This window comes from Ochlerotatus camptorhynchus, unplaced genomic scaffold (assembly GCF_037179485.1).
Source record: "Ochlerotatus camptorhynchus isolate MF236.1 unplaced genomic scaffold, CSIRO-AGI_Acam_v1.1 ptg000277l, whole genome shotgun sequence".
Taxonomy (NCBI): domain Eukaryota; kingdom Metazoa; phylum Arthropoda; class Insecta; order Diptera; family Culicidae; genus Ochlerotatus; species Ochlerotatus camptorhynchus.
The window spans coordinates 1822539-1840009 of NW_027040766.1; the positions used below are offsets into that span (position 1 = coordinate 1822539).

The 17471-nt window shown below is 38.8% G+C and overlaps 2 protein-coding genes across 2 annotated transcripts; one reads left to right on the top strand and one right to left on the bottom strand.

The window, feature by feature from the left end:
* The first annotated feature begins 199 nt into the window (after positions 1-199).
* LOC135706403 (F-box and leucine-rich repeat protein 13-like) lies at positions 200-15669 on the top strand. The gene is made up of 5 exons (XM_065228013.1): positions 200-490; positions 564-1757; positions 14853-15056; positions 15121-15413; positions 15586-15669. Exons 1-5 carry the CDS (start codon positions 266-268, stop codon positions 15608-15610), a joined length of 1941 nt encoding a protein of 646 aa, XP_065084085.1. The 5' UTR covers positions 200-265; the 3' UTR covers positions 15611-15669.
* Positions 15670-15718: 49 nt separating this feature from the next.
* On the bottom strand, positions 15719-17129 carry mRpS31 (mitochondrial ribosomal protein S31). Its single transcript, XM_065228014.1, has 3 exons — positions 17000-17129; positions 16352-16932; positions 15719-16292 (listed from the first exon to the last, which is right to left on the bottom strand). Exons 1-3 carry the CDS (start codon positions 17029-17031, stop codon positions 15754-15756), a joined length of 1152 nt encoding a protein of 383 aa, XP_065084086.1. The 5' UTR covers positions 17032-17129; the 3' UTR covers positions 15719-15753.
* Positions 17130-17471: the final 342 nt, after the last annotated feature.

Consider the following 17471-nt stretch of genomic DNA (forward strand, 5'->3'; position numbering starts at 1 on the left):
CGTCCTCCCGAATGCGCATGCTCAATGATCCTCCTCCAAAAACGTTATTTGGATGTCCAAGAAAGTAGATCACTTTCAAGAGAACGATCGATGCGCCATCTTCGTTGGTTTCCTGCACACGAGCACGTCAGGATACGTTGTTAAGGTCTAATTTTAGTGGATATGTTGTTTTCAAACTTACAAGTCGAGTCGAGGTGATCGGACGTGATATTTGCGCAACAGAAAGAGTGAAGCTTTAGGGAAAATTTATAACCCGCAGTTCAAGATGCAGATGATGCTCGAGAGTTATTTCAATCTTCACTATTATGGATATGGAAAAGAAGAGTATATTTCCGATTCCGATGGCTACGATACGGAACCTGAAGTGGAAAAGAAGAAGGAACCTGAAGAGGAAGTGGTGAATCGTGAATTTCCTTTCGACGATGACATTATCTACATAAACCTCAAAGGTCCGAGAGTAAGAACGGGCTGGGATAATCTTCCGATGGAGGTGAGATTTCCAAAAACCTACTGTAACTTAACCTGAACATTCAATAGTGCCCCTTTTCCGTTAATACTTCCAGATTCTTATTCGAATCTTCTCCTCCATCAGACCGAGTGATCGCAACTCGGCGGCACTCACGTGCCACCGTTGGTTCGAAGCTCTGCGCCATCCGATGTTCCTCGATGAGACCTGTTTTCACTTTGAGTGCATCGAGCTTTGCGACAACAAGTCACCCATCCAGATTTTCCTGGATAGCTTCCGGCACTTTACCAACATTAAACTAACGCGGGTGCAGTTTAGCGGCCAAACCGAGTTCTGGGACTACTTCGGAGTGCACATCCGTGAAATAACGTTCGACAACTGCGCACTTACCAAACCAAAGCTGTCGAGCATCCTGGGCTGTTTGCCAAATTTAGAACGATTAAATATAGTCGATTGTGACGAGCTGTTCAAGAGTTGGCACCCTGTGATCTTTCAGAATATATCTCCGATCTGCAGACGCCTCAAGCATGTGGGCTTACGCAAAATAAGTACCTTCAATGAAGATCACCTGAACTACCTAGTAGCGATGGCTCCTCGGATATCGTCACTGGAAATTTCCAAATGCCTCAAAGATGTGGATGCCAACCAGCGAGTGAAGATCCTATCTCACATACTTCGCATCCTAAAGCTCAACAAACATCAAATGCGATCGGTCAACTTTAGCTACACCATGTACGATGATCTTTTCCTGAAGCAGTTTGCCGAGATCGAGAACATGTCACTTAGCGATATCAGCTTGTCATTCTTCGTGCGAACTCCGATCAAGGACCCCGGCATAATCGACGTCCTGAAGAAACATACCAATTTGGTGCACCTAGATCTGACATCGTTCCTGAATCTCTCCGATTTTGCTCTGATCGAAATCGCCAACTCAATGCCACTGCTCAGGACTTTGAAACTGAACGGTTGCTGGCTTTTGACCGATTTTGGAATATCCGCTATCAACAAGCTACGAAAATTAAGAGTCCTAGATCTTTCGGATTGCGATCATGTTACGGATAATGGCTTTCTGACAGCGATTGTCGATAGGGACAGAGCTAACATGCAAGAGCTGTATCTCAGCATGCTTCCGGGGTTAACGGAAAATGTGATCCTGAAGATCTGCCTAACGCTGACTAAGCTAACGGTGTTGGACTTTTGCGGATCGGATTGCATCAACGATACGTCGATTCAGTTTGTCTTCTGCTACCTTAAGTTGGTTCGGATTCTACGATTGAATGGATGTGTTAAGGTATGTAAGGGTCAGTTCACATTATAGGTGGAATCTTAGGTAATCATCAAATGGTGAAATGCTTCAAGGACGATTCAGCCTATAGTCACTATATGCATAGTCTAGCGGATACAAAACCCTACGAACTGGCAACTTTGGATTTGGCACTCCGTGAAAATGCTCAAGGCAATTCAAATTTGGAAGTAATTTCCAAGAGTAGTCTTTTCCAGGGCAAGCCAGAAGAAGCTAGGAAAAACCTTCCAATATAAGTAGGAATAAAAATCTAACGGATAATGGCTGATGGAGAAACTTTAAGGATGGCGATAGAAACTTGTAGGAGAATTTGATAGAAGAAACTTTTTGGAAACACTGGAAGAAACTTCCTAAGGTAGATTGGAAGAAACTTCTGGAGAAATTCGGAAGCTAGAGGGCTTATGGAACAGTCGAAAGAAGCTTCAAGGAGAATTTTGGAAAAAAATATTTCTGGGGGATTTTAGCACAATAGCAGTTTTTCTGATATTCACAAATCATCCCTGAAGACCCCGCATTGTCCCTGAAATTTTCAAAACATTCCTGAAATACAAATCCTCGGAACTCCTTGCAAGTTCTTGCATCCTGAAGTGGTTGGGGCTGTTTTGAAGTATTCGGATCTTCACTGATTATAATGAAACTACCGGAACACATCTAATCTTTTTTGAAGGTCTCTGGATTTTCATGAAGAATTCGGAACTTCTTTAGCGCTCTCACAATTTTCTTGAATTTAATGAAACATCAGCATTGAAGTTCTCTGATCTTCTCGATTTTTTTTTTAATTTTTAGACAAAAAAAATCACAATTATTGTCTAAAGTTCATGTAACTTCCCTTACATTTCCAAAATTTTCATGAACCTCTCTGAACTTTACTGAAGTTTTCGGAAAATCTCTGAGTTTCTCGGAACTCCTTTAAAGTTTCAGTAATTTCCTTGATATTAATTGATCTGTCCTGTTGTACTCAGAGGTTCCCTAAAGTTATCGCAATGTAACTGTCCTGAAAACCATTAAATTTCCCTGAAGTTCTTTGGACTTGTGATGTTCCCAAAACTGGACTTTCCTGTAATTCCCGGCTTTTCGAATTTTCACAGAAGTTAATTAAACTGTCTTAAATTTATCGGAACTTACTCTTACAGATTTTAAAATTTACAAAAAAGTCTGAATTTATCGGAAGTTTCAGAACTTCTTTGGGATTCCTGCAGTTTTTTCTCAAGCTAATGGAACCACATTAAAACAGTGGAAGCATTCCTGACGTTTCGTAGAAGCCGAAAACACTGGCTAGAGAAGACGGAAGAACCTTTCGAGTGAAGCCAGAAGAAGCTTCCAAGGGAAGTCGAAATAACTTTCCGGGAGGAATCGGAAAAATAAATTACGGGTTAAGGCAGAAGAAAGTTCCAGGGGATAGTTGGAAGATACTTGCAAGGGAAGATTAAATAAACTTCAGGAAGTGATAGAGTTAACATTTTGAAGGACCTATTTGATCACTAAATAAAAGTAGTTCCCGATTCCCAGGAATCACCGGAATGAGCCATCAGCTGTTTTCCGATTCCTTGATAGCCAGCATCGGCGAGGAAATGGAAGCATTAGTCGAAAGAGTATCATTTTCGATCATTGGCGTAGCTACTGGGGGTGTCAAGGGGCCAGGCCCCCTCCAGAATTATCGAGCCCCCCCCCCAGAACTTTTGATGTTTTTTATTCACCGGTATTTTGTCATGCTTGTCAAGTTCGATGTTACTTATCTTTTTTTAAATTCCTTTATGTTGACTACTTTTCTTACGTTCTGGACTAGAAGAAGCAATTTTGATAAATTATATTATATCGATATTGGTAATGAGTCCAGGGATTTTTCTTTAACTTCTGGAAACTTTGTAAAACTTCAAGGACTTCTAAAAAGTTCAAGGAACATCGCAGAAATTGAAGAAATTTATTAGAAATTTTGGGAACTTCATAGATCTACAGAAAAATCGTAGAAACAAGAAACTTGAAAAAGTTTTGAAAACTGCGTAGAAGTTAAGGGAACATTATTTTATTTCAGGGAAGCTCATTGTTGATTGGGAACCTCTATATAATTTCAGAGCATTTTTTGAAGCCTCATGGTCTTGGAATAGTTGTGGATATTACGTACAAGTGCAAGAAATTTCTTTCGTGGAACTTCACGGAAAATCATCGAGAAACGTAGAAGTACAACAAACTTTGGAGAAGTTTTGCAAATTTCGTAGCGTTTTGAGGAGTTGCATAAAACTTCATATAAGTGTAAGGAATTTTGAAAAAAATCAGTAATTTTTTTAGTTCAACAAACTTCTAAGAACTTCAGGGATCCTCACTTCAGTATAGAGAACTTCGTTGCAGATTGTCAGAGATCTGAATTCGAAAAAGCTTAATGATCTTCTTGGGGGGTTTGAGAACTTTGTTAAATTTCAAGGAACTTTCCAGATGTCCAAGAATACTTGTAGATGTCTTAGGTGTCTTTCCAGAAGTGCAAAGATGTTCAGATCTTCGTAGAATTAAGAGAGATTGACAAAATATGGAATTTGAAATAAGTTCAGGAAACTTTGTAGAAGTTGAGGAAATTTAGTAAAACTTAAGGGAGTTAAGTTACAGGTTATTCTTTCAGACATCCTTCCTAGACAGCAGGAAATATTCAAAAGATCTTCATATAGACAAAGATATTAGTAAAGTTCTCTTTGAAATTTTTCAGTTTGATCAAGCTCTGAGGATCTCCAACTGTTTAAAAATTTAATGTTCTTTCAAGACTGTAGGTTGTTCGGGATGTACCGTAATCCGGGGGAAAATTGATCACCAGGGTAAAATTGATCATAATGCGTTACATTATTAATTGTCACGTATAACATGGTTGGTGATAGATATCAAGAGAAATATTAAAAGTAGGTATATCATCATGAGACTCCAATGATTGCTTTGATGTATTTTTCCTTACAAAAAGAAACATTCTTTTCCTAACAAAAAGACAAAAAGAATATTGCATAAATTTCAATTTTATAGATCTGACGTTAAGTAGCATACAATATCAACATGCAAACAAATGATCATAGGACTGCAACGATTGATGTCATTACCATTCAAGTATCATGTTTTACTAAACTAAGTGTCAATGAATCCGAATTATTTTAAAAATTGCGGTAGAATGTTTCAAATATCAAGAATCCAGGGTTTCTTGCAAAGTTCCTAGTGATTTTAAATGAAATTGTCTACATTTAGGCGCAACTGTGCATTGAAGACATCTTTTTTGGCGTTTCTGTTCAAAACACTTTTCACACAAAGGCTTAAGCATCTAAATCGGTTTCAGGGAATCCACATTTAATGAGAATAATTACTAGAATTACTAGAAATGTACTGGGCAGCTATTTGAGGTGTTGATCAATATCACCCCATATCGATATTTACAAATTTAAAATTTCAAAAATTTCCTAATAATTAACAAAACAGCCAATATAATAAGAAATTATGCAGGACAATGGAGCCCTCATAACTGATTTAAATACCATTAGTTTTTCAATTTAGTTTATTGTAGAAATTTATTTATTTACGTTAAATAGTGATTAATTTATCCCCGGATTACGGTATTCAAAACTTTTCCAGCTAATTGAATCTGATGAAATCTTGAATGATGAATCTATATTTTCTGGACATGTTTGTACCACAGACAAACAGACGTAACTCTTTGAAAAACTTGTTCTTGAAAACTTAGTATCTCAAAACCCAAGAGAGAGGCGCCAGCTTGCTCTGAAGCCGATCACGTAAACGTCAATGCGAACCAGTCATGATCTGTCACTGCGAACCGAAATTTTGATTCAATAAAGTGGGGGAAGTATTGTTAATCGGAAAAAATTTGCGTATTGTTTTTTTTTTCAAGATAGTTTTTTTGAAATAGCAGTTAATGACGGTGCAGAATACAAATGTTTTTGGACGTTCGGCGTTTCTGTTAATTATTGTGAAGCAGGGAGACGGTGTTATTAGTAGTTTTCGCGCAAAGGATTTATTTTCCATTGAAATAGAGACAACTTGTAGGGATTGAAGTGAACAATCGTTACGTAATTGAAAATTGATTATCGTCTATCCACTAGAAGTATGAAAGTCGGAGCAAGCAGCAGTCATTTTGATGCCGAAAAAGCTAGAAGTCGTACCTAATGCACAATGTTGCTCAAGTATTCGTACGCTGCTACTCCGAGCTCCTAAAAAATAACCATTTTTTTGCACAATACATTGACTATTTGGCGACTACTGTGAAGGAGTGGGTGGTCTATTTCAGATTTCTGACTAAAATAATTGTTAATTTGTGAAATAAAGACATATTTATTGTGTTATCATATGGGTCATTCCACACCATGAGTGTGCACAGCCAAATAACCCACCTTCCCGGATTTTGAGCAAAGTAAACAAAATATATTTATTTCGAACTGACATTTTGAAAAATCTTTTAATTTTGTTGGTAAGACCCACTCTTTCGATGTTTTGAAAAACATGTCAGTTTTAAACGCCCGTATATCTTACACAGTATTTTGAATTATTTTTTTCCAGGAGATTTCTAAGAGTTATGATACATTAATACAAAAAATCTTAATAAACGACGTACTTATGTCAATCCAATCATAGGTCCAATACAAATCTTCTAAATTATGATCTTTTTGTCATAAATTGAAGCTTCACAATCAGTAACAATGTTGCTTGAATCGTAAAATTACAATACAGTCAACTCTCCTTGAGTCGATGTTCTATGAGTCGATATTGATCATATCATTTTATTTCATAGAATTCTACTGGAAAAAATTATTTCGAAACACCACATCTCGGAAATGCCTTATTTTAATGTAAATCAAAATAATCTGTAGAACACAATTCTGTTGAATAATCAAAGGTCAAGCTGTATAAATGCATAATAATTATTATTATTTTAAATTAAAAAGTGGATTGATAATTGTATTTTTAATGGATTTCTAGAGAAATTTCAACAAAAAAAATCTGACTTATATTGGATTCTTTCCCGGGAAACCTGAAAGATACACAAGAGCAACCGATATGTTGCAACGTAATGACGCGTTTTGAGTAGTTCAAGTTCCGAGTTCAAAATCTGGCCACTTCTCTTGGGGCAGGCGGAATGAACCTGAGGGTGGCCAACTCGGTTCAGGACACTTATTATGGCTACCAATAAGCTCGCAATCAAAATACGAATCATTTGATGTATCATTTGATGGGTTTTAGGTCAAGCTTTGTTTTGCTTCAGAATGGGTCGCCATGTTTTATTCGTTTAAGGTTAAATGTTCCGTGGGATCCCATAATTAACATCTGTGTCAAATAAATCTTTTGAATTTTATGTTGCTGTAAAATGTTAGAAGTGGCATGATCTCCGCGGTGTGATCTACCAAAATTTTTATGAAATTATGAAAATCTTCACTGTGCTTTATTTCTAAAAAAAATACAGAGAGGATCCAGCACTCAACTGCAATTTTAAATTCATATCCACACTGTTGTATGCTAACAAAGAGTCTACAAGGGTACAAAATGCATGACGTGTGTTCCATCAACGGTCAAATGCTCTAAAAAATCAAAGAAACGCATTTTCGAGATAATAAGAACCGATAACTGAGTATTTGTAGCAATTCCGTAATAATTGCGAATGATTTTTAATACAACCATAACCATAACAGATAGGGTACCACAAATCGTTCGCATAAAGTTCAAATCTCAGCAGTTAAGGTTGCAGTTTAGATGATTAACCATTCATGATAAGGTTCTATAATGGTTTGAATTATGCGGTTTAGCGAAATTTCATTTCAGTTTCAGGGTCGTTACTGTTTCCAAAATTAGTGACACAGTTGAAGGTGGTAAAAAAATCGTGATACGATAAACCAGACGAAGAAAATCTATAGGGAACCACTAATTTATCCGTTAAACTAACCTGTGTCAAAGTGTACGTCCTGGATTCTTCGTACCAGTGTGCGGGCACTAGGAAGTACTACATATGGTAGTTTGAGCAATTGCTCGTATCCAGCTCCGCAAGCAAATCTGATTCGCAATCCTTCCGTGATAGTTTCGTTGGACAACTTCTTAACTTGTTTCGCCTTCCCTGTTACAACAGAAAGCTGGTCCGGTCGAAATTTTTCTTTCAATTTCTTTGCATCATCAACTTCTCTCTTTAAAATTGAAAACTTGTTCTTCCACAAAAGCGCTTCTTTCTTCCATTTCATCGCCCTTTTTTTCATTTTTTTTGCATATCTAGAATATATAACGTTGGGTACCGTGCCGATTCAAATTTCGGACACTTAAACTCGAATTTCGGACACTTTTAAAAGTTGATTATCTCGGTCGAATATGATCCACATGTCTTGTAAATTTTAAATTTTTTTGACTAATGCCCTCCACGATCATCTAACATTATTACTTTGTTTCTAACTGGATGTAATATTTAATTAAAAATGAAAGTGTCCGAAATTTGAATCGTCCGAAATTTGAATCGGAACGGTAGAATATTTATTGAAACAAAATCTTGTAAATCATATTTAAGTACCTGTCATAGCTTTTGATTTGCTTTTTCGTTTTGCAACAATCAGAAAATTTAATCTTGGTTGCTTTTGACTTTGTCGACGCATTCTCCGTGGCGATGATGATTTCTTGATCCGCGTTTTCAATGTCATCAAATTGAAAATCCGGCGGGATTGCTTTGAAATCAGCGTATGTGTGATCCAGAAGCGACGGGCAGGAATAGAGTGGAAAGGATGTCGATAGGATCGCTGGGTACCCGTCGTCTTCGTCGTTTGTCTCGTCATCGTCATTGATCAAATAAGCACACAATGTAGGGATTGCAGTTTTGCTCAATCTGGTGCTTTTGCCAGCCTTAGCATAACAGATCGCATTAAAATGCATCTGCAAAACAGTAAATCATTTCTAATTTTTCACATTTCATGATTATTTGCATATGTATTCTTTACGTACGTTGCATACTCTCATTGCATCTGTGACAATAAAATCAGCTCCTACATTACAAAACTCAACCCACCGTGCTTGAAGCAATGGATCGTTTGAAAACCGGTGAAACAACACATCCGGGTGGGTTTTCTTGTTCCGGCCGCAACGCTTCACTTGACAACGCATTTTACCTGCTATGTATCACTTTTAACCTCCTCCTAATCACCAGAATTCACAAAATCAAACCCGTTTAATACGAACCCGATATCTCTAAGCAATATGCAGTAAGATACTTGTTCACAACATACAGTTCACGACAAGTTTGAACACTCCGACGGCAAAACTATATCAACAAACCGAGTGACAAACGCGCATCCTCGCTTGAATGATTCTTTCCATCAACAATTTTTTCAACAAAAAGGAAGAAGAAGAAGACAACCAAAACAAAGCATCTGTCATTTGAGCTGGTTCCTCTCTCTTGGCTCAAAACATATAACCTCAGTAACGACATCTATCTGGCTTCTCGCGGAAAACAAGCTTGCTCGCTAACTCGTAAACAATATTGCATAAAAGTTCTATAGAATATATAGAAACGTCAAAGTGACCCGATGCCAGCGCTGCGGCGAGTAGTTCGCGGAACTGATAATATTCAAATCAACCGTTAAATGCATGAACGAAGATACACAATGAAGAGTTACGTCTGTTTGTCTGTGTTTGTACATTCTCTATAGTGAAGACCTGTGCCTTGGTGATTTAGCTAAATTGACAAGTCTGAGATTTAACTGATGATGAAATATTCAAACTAGCATCTTAAAAAAGCTAGTTACAAAATTCATGGAATTACCTAACTCTGAGCATTTTCTTAAGTTTGAGATGCTTAAGTTTATGACATCCGGACGCTATATGATTTCATTACAAAAAGCATGAACAAAGGATCATTGCTTGTTCAAATTGAGTAAGTTTTTAAGGCTCCCCCAATTGAGGTCCCAATCATTGCTATGAAATAAATAAAATCAAATTTATTGTTTCACCATTAAAATAAAAGTAAACCTCAATGTCTTATTATTGGTCACAGATAAAATGAACCCAAAAACAAGCAACTTCGCCAGTTTTTATTTAACCGTAGTTTAGCAAAATAAAAATATCAACAGGCCCCCCTAGGCGAGGGGGACGACTCTATCTACGATGCAAAAAAGATTGTGTTTTGCTGTGGCTAGCTGCGCGCACGCTGAGTAGATAGAAAGAAGATTGATGACGATTCTGAAGATTTCCTGCAAAAAATTGATGAGTGATGCAAGTAGATGCGACAAATGAAAGAAGATTGTTCGAAGATTGATTCGCTAGTGTGATATTTGTTGACCATCTAAACTTGAGATTTAGATGTGTCGCCCCCCTCGCCCCTAGGCCCCCTCCAGATAAATTTTCTAGCTACGCCAGTCGCCAACATTGGCGCAATAATGGGGCAATATGGTCCCCCTAAGAAAAACACATCATAAAACATGAAAAACTTTCTTAAATGTGTTTGCTCCGATCAACAACCTTACACGGCGAATGAGAACGACTCAAATTTGAGTTTAGTTCACTCATAATCGCCAAAAGTGCAGGAACTCAGCGATGAGTTAATTTGCCTCATGGTTTCCCAGGTTTTTCCAGGATTTTCCAGGGAAAAATTCCCAAATTTGAGAAAAGTAAAGATTGGATTCACTCAGTCTATTGGTACTACTCCGAGACTGAATAAAATTTTCGTCAATTTCCTCATTTTCCGGCAGATTTTTTAGGTTTTCCACAGGAAACCATGAGACAAATTTTACTCATCGCTGAGTTCCTGCACTTCTGGCGATTATGAGTGAACTAAACTCAAATTTGAGTCGTTCTCATTCGCCGTGTACTGGGCAATACGAGCACCCATAGTAATCAATAATAGACAGATAATCGCTAAAAATAACGTTGAAATCATGCGAAATGGAACCATAAGGTATATTTTAGCAAATTGTAGGTGTATTTCATTATTTTTCTGGTAGTAAACCGTAGGACAAACATAATAAACATGCACGCAATACAATAGACCATGGTGGGTATATAAATGGTGATACAGCTTTGGCACTATATAGGCGAGGAGGTCGCGGGGGGGAAAAGTGCGGTTTTAGAGCAAATTGTAAACAAACTCGGTCGCTGTCCAATACTAAAATCCAACATGGCTGAATCATGAATTTGACACATTAGAACACCTATATGTAGTCACCTTGCAATAGACGAGTGATCAAGACTCTTGGATCAAGACGCAGGACTGATGATCACAAGATACATGGCTGAGTCCCCAGTCTGCTGCGTTTTTTTCTTGTGACGGACTTTGGAAAGAGCGGACGACCATCAAAGGACCAATGAGCTGGATTACCGAGGTGAAGCAATCGGTTAAGTTGTGTGAGTAAAACCCCTGTACTATACAAGCAAGTAGTGACGTCACTACTTGCGTTTACGTTGATTTTTTGGTTTACTAATACAACCATATTCCACGATCTGCTTCACCTCTCTCTGTACCTCATTGTCAAAGGACTACCAGCAGACGGAAAAGCAGCAGTAGAAGACCAACAGAGGGAGCAGCAGATTCGTGGAACCGTGACCGAGGCTGGAAACCTCGGTCCAGTCACAACATCATGCTCCATACCACGGATCCACAAGCACGTTTTGTTGCTCTACCGAATAAACAAACATTAGAAATCAACTCGAGTTGCTGGGGCTCCGATGAATTCGCGCGGCGTAAATAACATTTCAATGGGGGGGATACATAGACGTAGTCAGCGGGCAAGGGGGCAACTCCCCCCCCCCCCCCTAGCTCAGCCGCAAAATATATATTTTTTTAGATTTCATGAAGGGGAAAGGACGGCATGACCCACTATTTTCGGCAACCCAAATTGAAACGCTAATTTCACCAAGGGGTGGTCACTCTACCAGGCATGGAAAATCATTTGCATTCATTTCGTGCATTCATTTACATTCATTTGCCCCTAACTTTTTTCATCAACAGAATTCCGCAAAATGATGTATGGAGCTTTTGTAGGTTTTGTTATTAACTACAACTTTTGTCAACAACTCAAATCCGTATCGGACCAGAGCGAACAGAAGCCACTACTGTTTTTCAGTGAATGTATTTTACATTCACTGAAAAACAGTAACAAGTTCTGCCCACTCTAATTCGTGATGCATAAGAGATACACATTTGAGTTATGGGCAAAAGTTGTAGCTAATAACAAAACCTACTAAAGCTCCATACATTATTTTGCGGATTACTGTTGATGAAAAAAGTTAGAGGCAAATGAATGTAAATGATTGCATGAAATGAATGTAAATGATTTTCCATGCCTGCACTCTACACACTTATTTTGCACCAACATTTTTCTCAGTGTGCCTCAGTGTACCGAAGCTGTTACCGGCAGTGCCAAGAAGTCATTGAACTGCCTTTTTTTTGCTTGTGAATAATCCCAACAAACATTGGAAGCAGAATAAGAGCTTATTCAGGTAAAATCATGCTTCTTCAGCTGAAAAAGTGCTTATTCAGCCTTTAATCAGCTCAAGTTGTTTGTTGGGAATGCTTTGTTTGGCAACCCGGCATTTGAACAGCTCTCGTTTTTGTTTTGTTTTTCAATGTTTTCAAAAACGACACGGACTCCAGTTGGGACTACACACTGCTGGCGCCGGTGGTGTAGTGGATACGATGTACTAACCCGCATAAACAATACCCGCATAAACAATAACCATAAGATGCGCCTAACCACCAATTCGGGATATCATCCCAATTTTATGTGGTATGGTCGCACCATCTAAGATATCGTCAGTATATGGTACACGTTTATTAGGGAAGGCTGGGGCGAATAAGATGTACTAAGGCTGCATACTGCACTAAAGTGCCACTATCCAGAACTTCAATGGCTGCAATCATGCTGCTTTGTGGCCACTGGTTCCGATTCGATTTACGCGTTTAATTCCGCACTATAATTTCCGCCAATATTTTGACAGCAATATTTATAGGTTATGTTCAAAAAAACTGCTTGTATTGCTCCAGTTAGAGTACGCCCATTCCGTCCACACACACTTAATCTAGCTCAGTAAAATCTCCAACAGCCGATTACCTCGGCATTTACTTTTGCTGATATCTCTGCAAAATATCTGTTTGTTAGCTAATATCTCAGCAAAATCATATTTGTTTGCTGAGTCTTGGTAAAATAAATTGCAGAACTACTCGGCTGTTGGAATCTCGGCAAAAAAAAATTAAGTGTGTATAGCGATAATGCTTGAGAAAAATTACTTCATTACCACGAGAAAATGCTAAAATCAGTGCAATCATTCAGAGCAATTTGTTCAATGACAGTGATTATTGATAGAACCAGGATCGCCAAAATGCACTATAGAGAATGCCAAGCCAATTTTAGAGATGGCGAGCCAATATTGCATTTTCGTTATTATCTTAGACATGTAATTGAATTTTGATTCGGTTAGCATTATCAACAAGTTTGTAAAATATTGAGATTGAAAAAATGGTGGTCCATCCATCACCTATAGTCGCTATATTCATATTCTGGCGGATAAAATGTCGATCTATCAAAAAGCGGAACCAATTCAATATATTGTTGACCAACAATTGAAATGGTACTATCAACTTTTATAAACAAAATGTTGATAATTCTTTCCTCGCCAATCGAAGGTAAATTACCAGCATCATCGGATAGGGGAAACTTTCCACAACCTAAAGATGGTGTTAGTTTGTGTAATTTTGTTCGCAATACCTGATGTGCTCTTTTCTGTTGTTGGTCGTGATTTGCTCGATTGGTTCCGCTATTTGACAGCTCAATTGGTTCCCGAGATTCTATCCGCCAGACTATAAATATAGCGACTATAATCTAACCCCGTATGACTAAAGAGCCTGAATTTATAAAGAGACGACATCTTATCCATTTGACAGGTCTTCTGCTCGATTGGAATGACTTTTCCTATGACTTTGACAGACAATCGATTGTTCCAATTTTGACATATCGCCTCTTTATAAATTTAGGCTCTTTACGTATGACCATGCTTGGCATGCACATTTGTACACACCAACTGCTCATTTGTTAATAACTTTTCACTCAATTGTTGGAATTTAGTGTTCTTTGAAGTAACTGATAGATTAGGATCATAGTTTACTGTGGACATGCAAAGGGTAGGTAAATCTTATCATGAATCAACACCAATGATTTTTTACACTTAAACTCCGAGATGTGCAGCGAGAATTTCTCACTTCATTTTTGCAACGTAAAATCAAATACAGTTTATTACTAAAATTAAAATATCATTTTTTACGTATCTATAAGAAGCTTAAACTCTATTCTATCGACTGCTTCAAACAGTACTATGTTTCGTCAACTCTGTGCAAAGTTATTAGCAAATGAGCAGCTCGTGAGCAAAACTGTGTATGCCAAGCATGCGGCATGACCGTCTTGCCCCCATCTACCCTATTCTAGTCGTGACCCTTTTTTCAATAGCTAAGTTTAACGAATCATCTACTGTATCGCTGGCCGAATAAAAATTTACTTTTACTTAGCTAGTAGGTACCTATCATATATATAAAAAAAATATCTTTATTTTTTTTTTATCTAGTTCGTTTATTTGTAAGGCTCAATCGCGTTAGCTTTACGGAGCCGATAATTCATTGTTCTTTGTTTGTAACAAAATTCACTTAATTCTATGTCTAGTAGGAGTTGGGCCGGATACTCGCGGCTTACTCGAGGTTAGAGGGGTACATTGTCGAAGGATAGGAAAAGGGGAGGAGCTTGGGAGTAGGGTATCGTTGCCTCATCAGAGCGTTGTCGCCAGTGTGAACGGTAGTGTGGTTCTAGATTCGTCTGGAGTTCGACCGGCTATGGTGACCAGTGGGCGACGATGAGGCTCATCGAGACGGGGGACAAGACAAACAAAAACTAATAAAGAGATACAAAAGACAAACGAATGAGAATCTTTATTTGTGTCAGGTGTTTAAGCTTTTAAAAAAGATCAAAATTTCCGTAACGGCCACGCAATAAAAAAATATGCGTTTTTGATATTTTTATAATTTAAACTCAAGAACGACAATGCACATAAAGTACCATTCGCCTCCTCTCAGTAATGCGAAAGAAATACACTTCCCCATAGATTACAGATGCCGGTCTCACAGGAGTTGATCTACAGCGGCCAGCCATCGAAATTTGGGACGAACAGCAAACCTTTTCGATCGACATGCTCCACGGCCTGCAGGAGCTTCAGATATCCGGATGCTTCAAAGTAACCGACCTTAGCCTAAAGCGAAGCTTCAAACTAATCGAATTGCGGGAGATCAATCTTTCGCACTGTGTCCATGTGAGTCATTCCGATGCTTGATTCCAATAAAAAAAATACATACATTTCACTTCATCGCCCACAGATTACAGATGAAGGCATCGACGCCATGGCCAGGAATTGCCCCTCGCTGGAAGTGGTCGATCTGAGCGACTGCACAAATCTCACCGATGAGAGTGTTGAAGCACTGTCCAAGTATTTGATACGGCTCAGAGCTCTGAAGCTAGTTCGCCTTCCCCTATTGACAACAGACACCGTCTATTCGCTGCGAGCCAACTGTAAACGGCTTAGGAACATAAGCCTTCGGGGTTGCAACCAACTGCCTCGCAATGCCATCAACATGCTGGGCAGGATGAAGTGTCTGCGGAATCCACCAAAGTATTAACCATTTCGTTGTTGGTTGTCGATAAATGTTATTATGTCGTTCGTTTGCAACCGGTGAGGCGTCCTATTGTTTGTTCAAAATGTAAATGTGACATTCTATTTCTATGTGCTCTTCTTGATTCAATGCTGAAAACTAACGGAGTCTACTTTATTTCTTCTTTTATAGCTCTGACTTATTCGTTCAGATGTAAATATAAATATATTGTAGTGATGCATCAGCAGTTAATATAATTGACATAAATGATTGTTCCAATAAAACATAATTTAAATCAAAACTAACACTTTTTTTCCATTTACGACATTTTATTAAACTACTTTTAAATTTCTTAATGTCCTACTTTTCAAGCTTCTTTCCGCCAGTCGTCTCCTGCTGCTGAACAATAACCTGACTCAGCAGCTCCTTTTTCTGGTCGAAATAATCCCTGAACCAGAGGATGTGTTCCTTCTTCTCCTGGGCAGTGATAAAGTAATTCTTGGACAACCCAACACAGACCAGTTCCATGAAATGTCGTATGGGACCTCGCTTCGGGCACCACGGTTCCAGGTGATCCTCGAGGAAAATATGTTCCGTAAAGGACACCATCGCTTCTTCGGTCAAGCCTTGTTCGTTATCAATGGGGAACTTCCACAGTTTTCCCTGCTCCGTCCACAAGGCCATCTTTTGGAAGTAATTCGCCGGAGGATGCGTTACAGCTAACCGCAACTCACGGTCCTGAAGTTTCTTCCAGGTTTGTAAAACATCCGGACTCTCGATGAGTGCAGCTGGGTCCTTGAAAATGTTCAACGGTTCCTCTTCGAACAATTTCACGCTAGCTCCAGTCGGTTGAACGGCTTCCAGCGGTCGCTTCCTTTCTCGAGACATTCCGAAATATTCTGAAAATGCGAAACTCTCAGTCAATTTTCCTAACTATTAAAAAAAAAAACACTTTTACCTTGTCCTCCTCTAGATCCTTTCCTCTCGATGGCCTTCCGTACAACCTTACTCCTGGTTAACTGCACACTGCTACCCTTCTTGGTTCCTTCCTTATCCACTTGCATCCCCGTGATAATGTCGCTCAGACTAGCACCCGATGATTCTCCTTCAACACTGGTATCTCCTCCCAGCAGTTTTGCCAACAGCTCAGCTTCCGTCTTCTTGGCATCCCCACCAAGCGATTGCGCCACCTTCTGTGTAGCTTTTACTAAATCTTTTGGTTTTTCGTCGTCCGAATCTGAATCCGAATCGGAATCTTGCTTTTTCTCATCTTCCTTTTTCTTCTTTCCCTTGTCTCTTCTCTGTCCGGTGGGTTTAGCCAGTTGAATTTTTTTGACCAGCTGCACTTCGCTTTCGGTGGTCATCATCGAGAGTAGCTCGTTCAGTCGATTCAGAGCAGCACTTGATTTGACATCCGGCTTCTGGGATTGGCCCTCTTGCTTTGGGGGTTTCTTTTTGTCTCCATCGTCACCCTTCTGACCGGAATCCGAGCAAAAGCCACTGTTGACAATCAGTCGAATGCTCGAGTTCTTATGTAATCTGGAACAAAGTAGTGATTTTGAATGCAAAAAACGTCTGCAACAAGATGGGAAACAAATGAACTTACCGATGGAAGCCGGAACGAACTAGTTGGAGCATTTTTCGCACAAAATGGGTCTATTTTTCACGAAATATCGGAAAAGTTTTCGACGACCGGTGAAAACCAGCACCAATCTCGTGGTTTTGTTTACAAATTTAAGGTGCAGAAGAGTGGTCTAAAATCACGTCTGTCAAAACATCTTGCTGGTAAATGGGTGTTTCTGAAGGGAGCAAACAATCACGCAAGCCGAACATTTCTCGCGTCACTTTTCAAATAGACCAATGTAACAAATGTAAACAAATCGAGTTAAGCGATACAAACTATTGCTCTTCTATCATTGTATGTGATACAAAAACATCCATCCTAATTTACTTTCATTTATTTAAAATAATCATTGATCAAAAATTGTCCAATGTACAGTTTGAAATGATGGGTACATGATTGTTACTTCGGTCATTCGGACTGCCTAATATGATTGGTGCTCATTTTCCAAAGGCGG

Excerpts from the sequence above, each read along its gene's own strand:
- LOC135706403 (XM_065228013.1), top strand. The coding sequence starts at position 266 with ATGCAGATGATGCTCGAGAGTTATTTCAATCTTCACTATTATGGATAT. Across the intron at positions 1,758-14,852 it reads GATTGAATGGATGTGTTAAG|ATTACAGATGCCGGTCTCAC; the intron begins GTATGTAAGGGT and ends ACTTCCCCATAG. Across the intron at positions 15,414-15,585 it reads TGTCTGCGGAATCCACCAAA|CTCTGACTTATTCGTTCAGA; the intron begins GTATTAACCATT and ends CTTCTTTTATAG.
- mRpS31 (XM_065228014.1), bottom strand. The coding sequence starts at position 17,031 with ATGCTCCAACTAGTTCGTTCCGGCTTCCATCG. Across the intron at positions 16,933-16,999 it reads GTTCGTTCCGGCTTCCATCG|ATTACATAAGAACTCGAGCA; the intron begins GTAAGTTCATTT and ends ACTTTGTTCCAG. Across the intron at positions 16,293-16,351 it reads AGGATCTAGAGGAGGACAAG|AATATTTCGGAATGTCTCGA; the intron begins GTAAAAGTGTTT and ends TCGCATTTTCAG.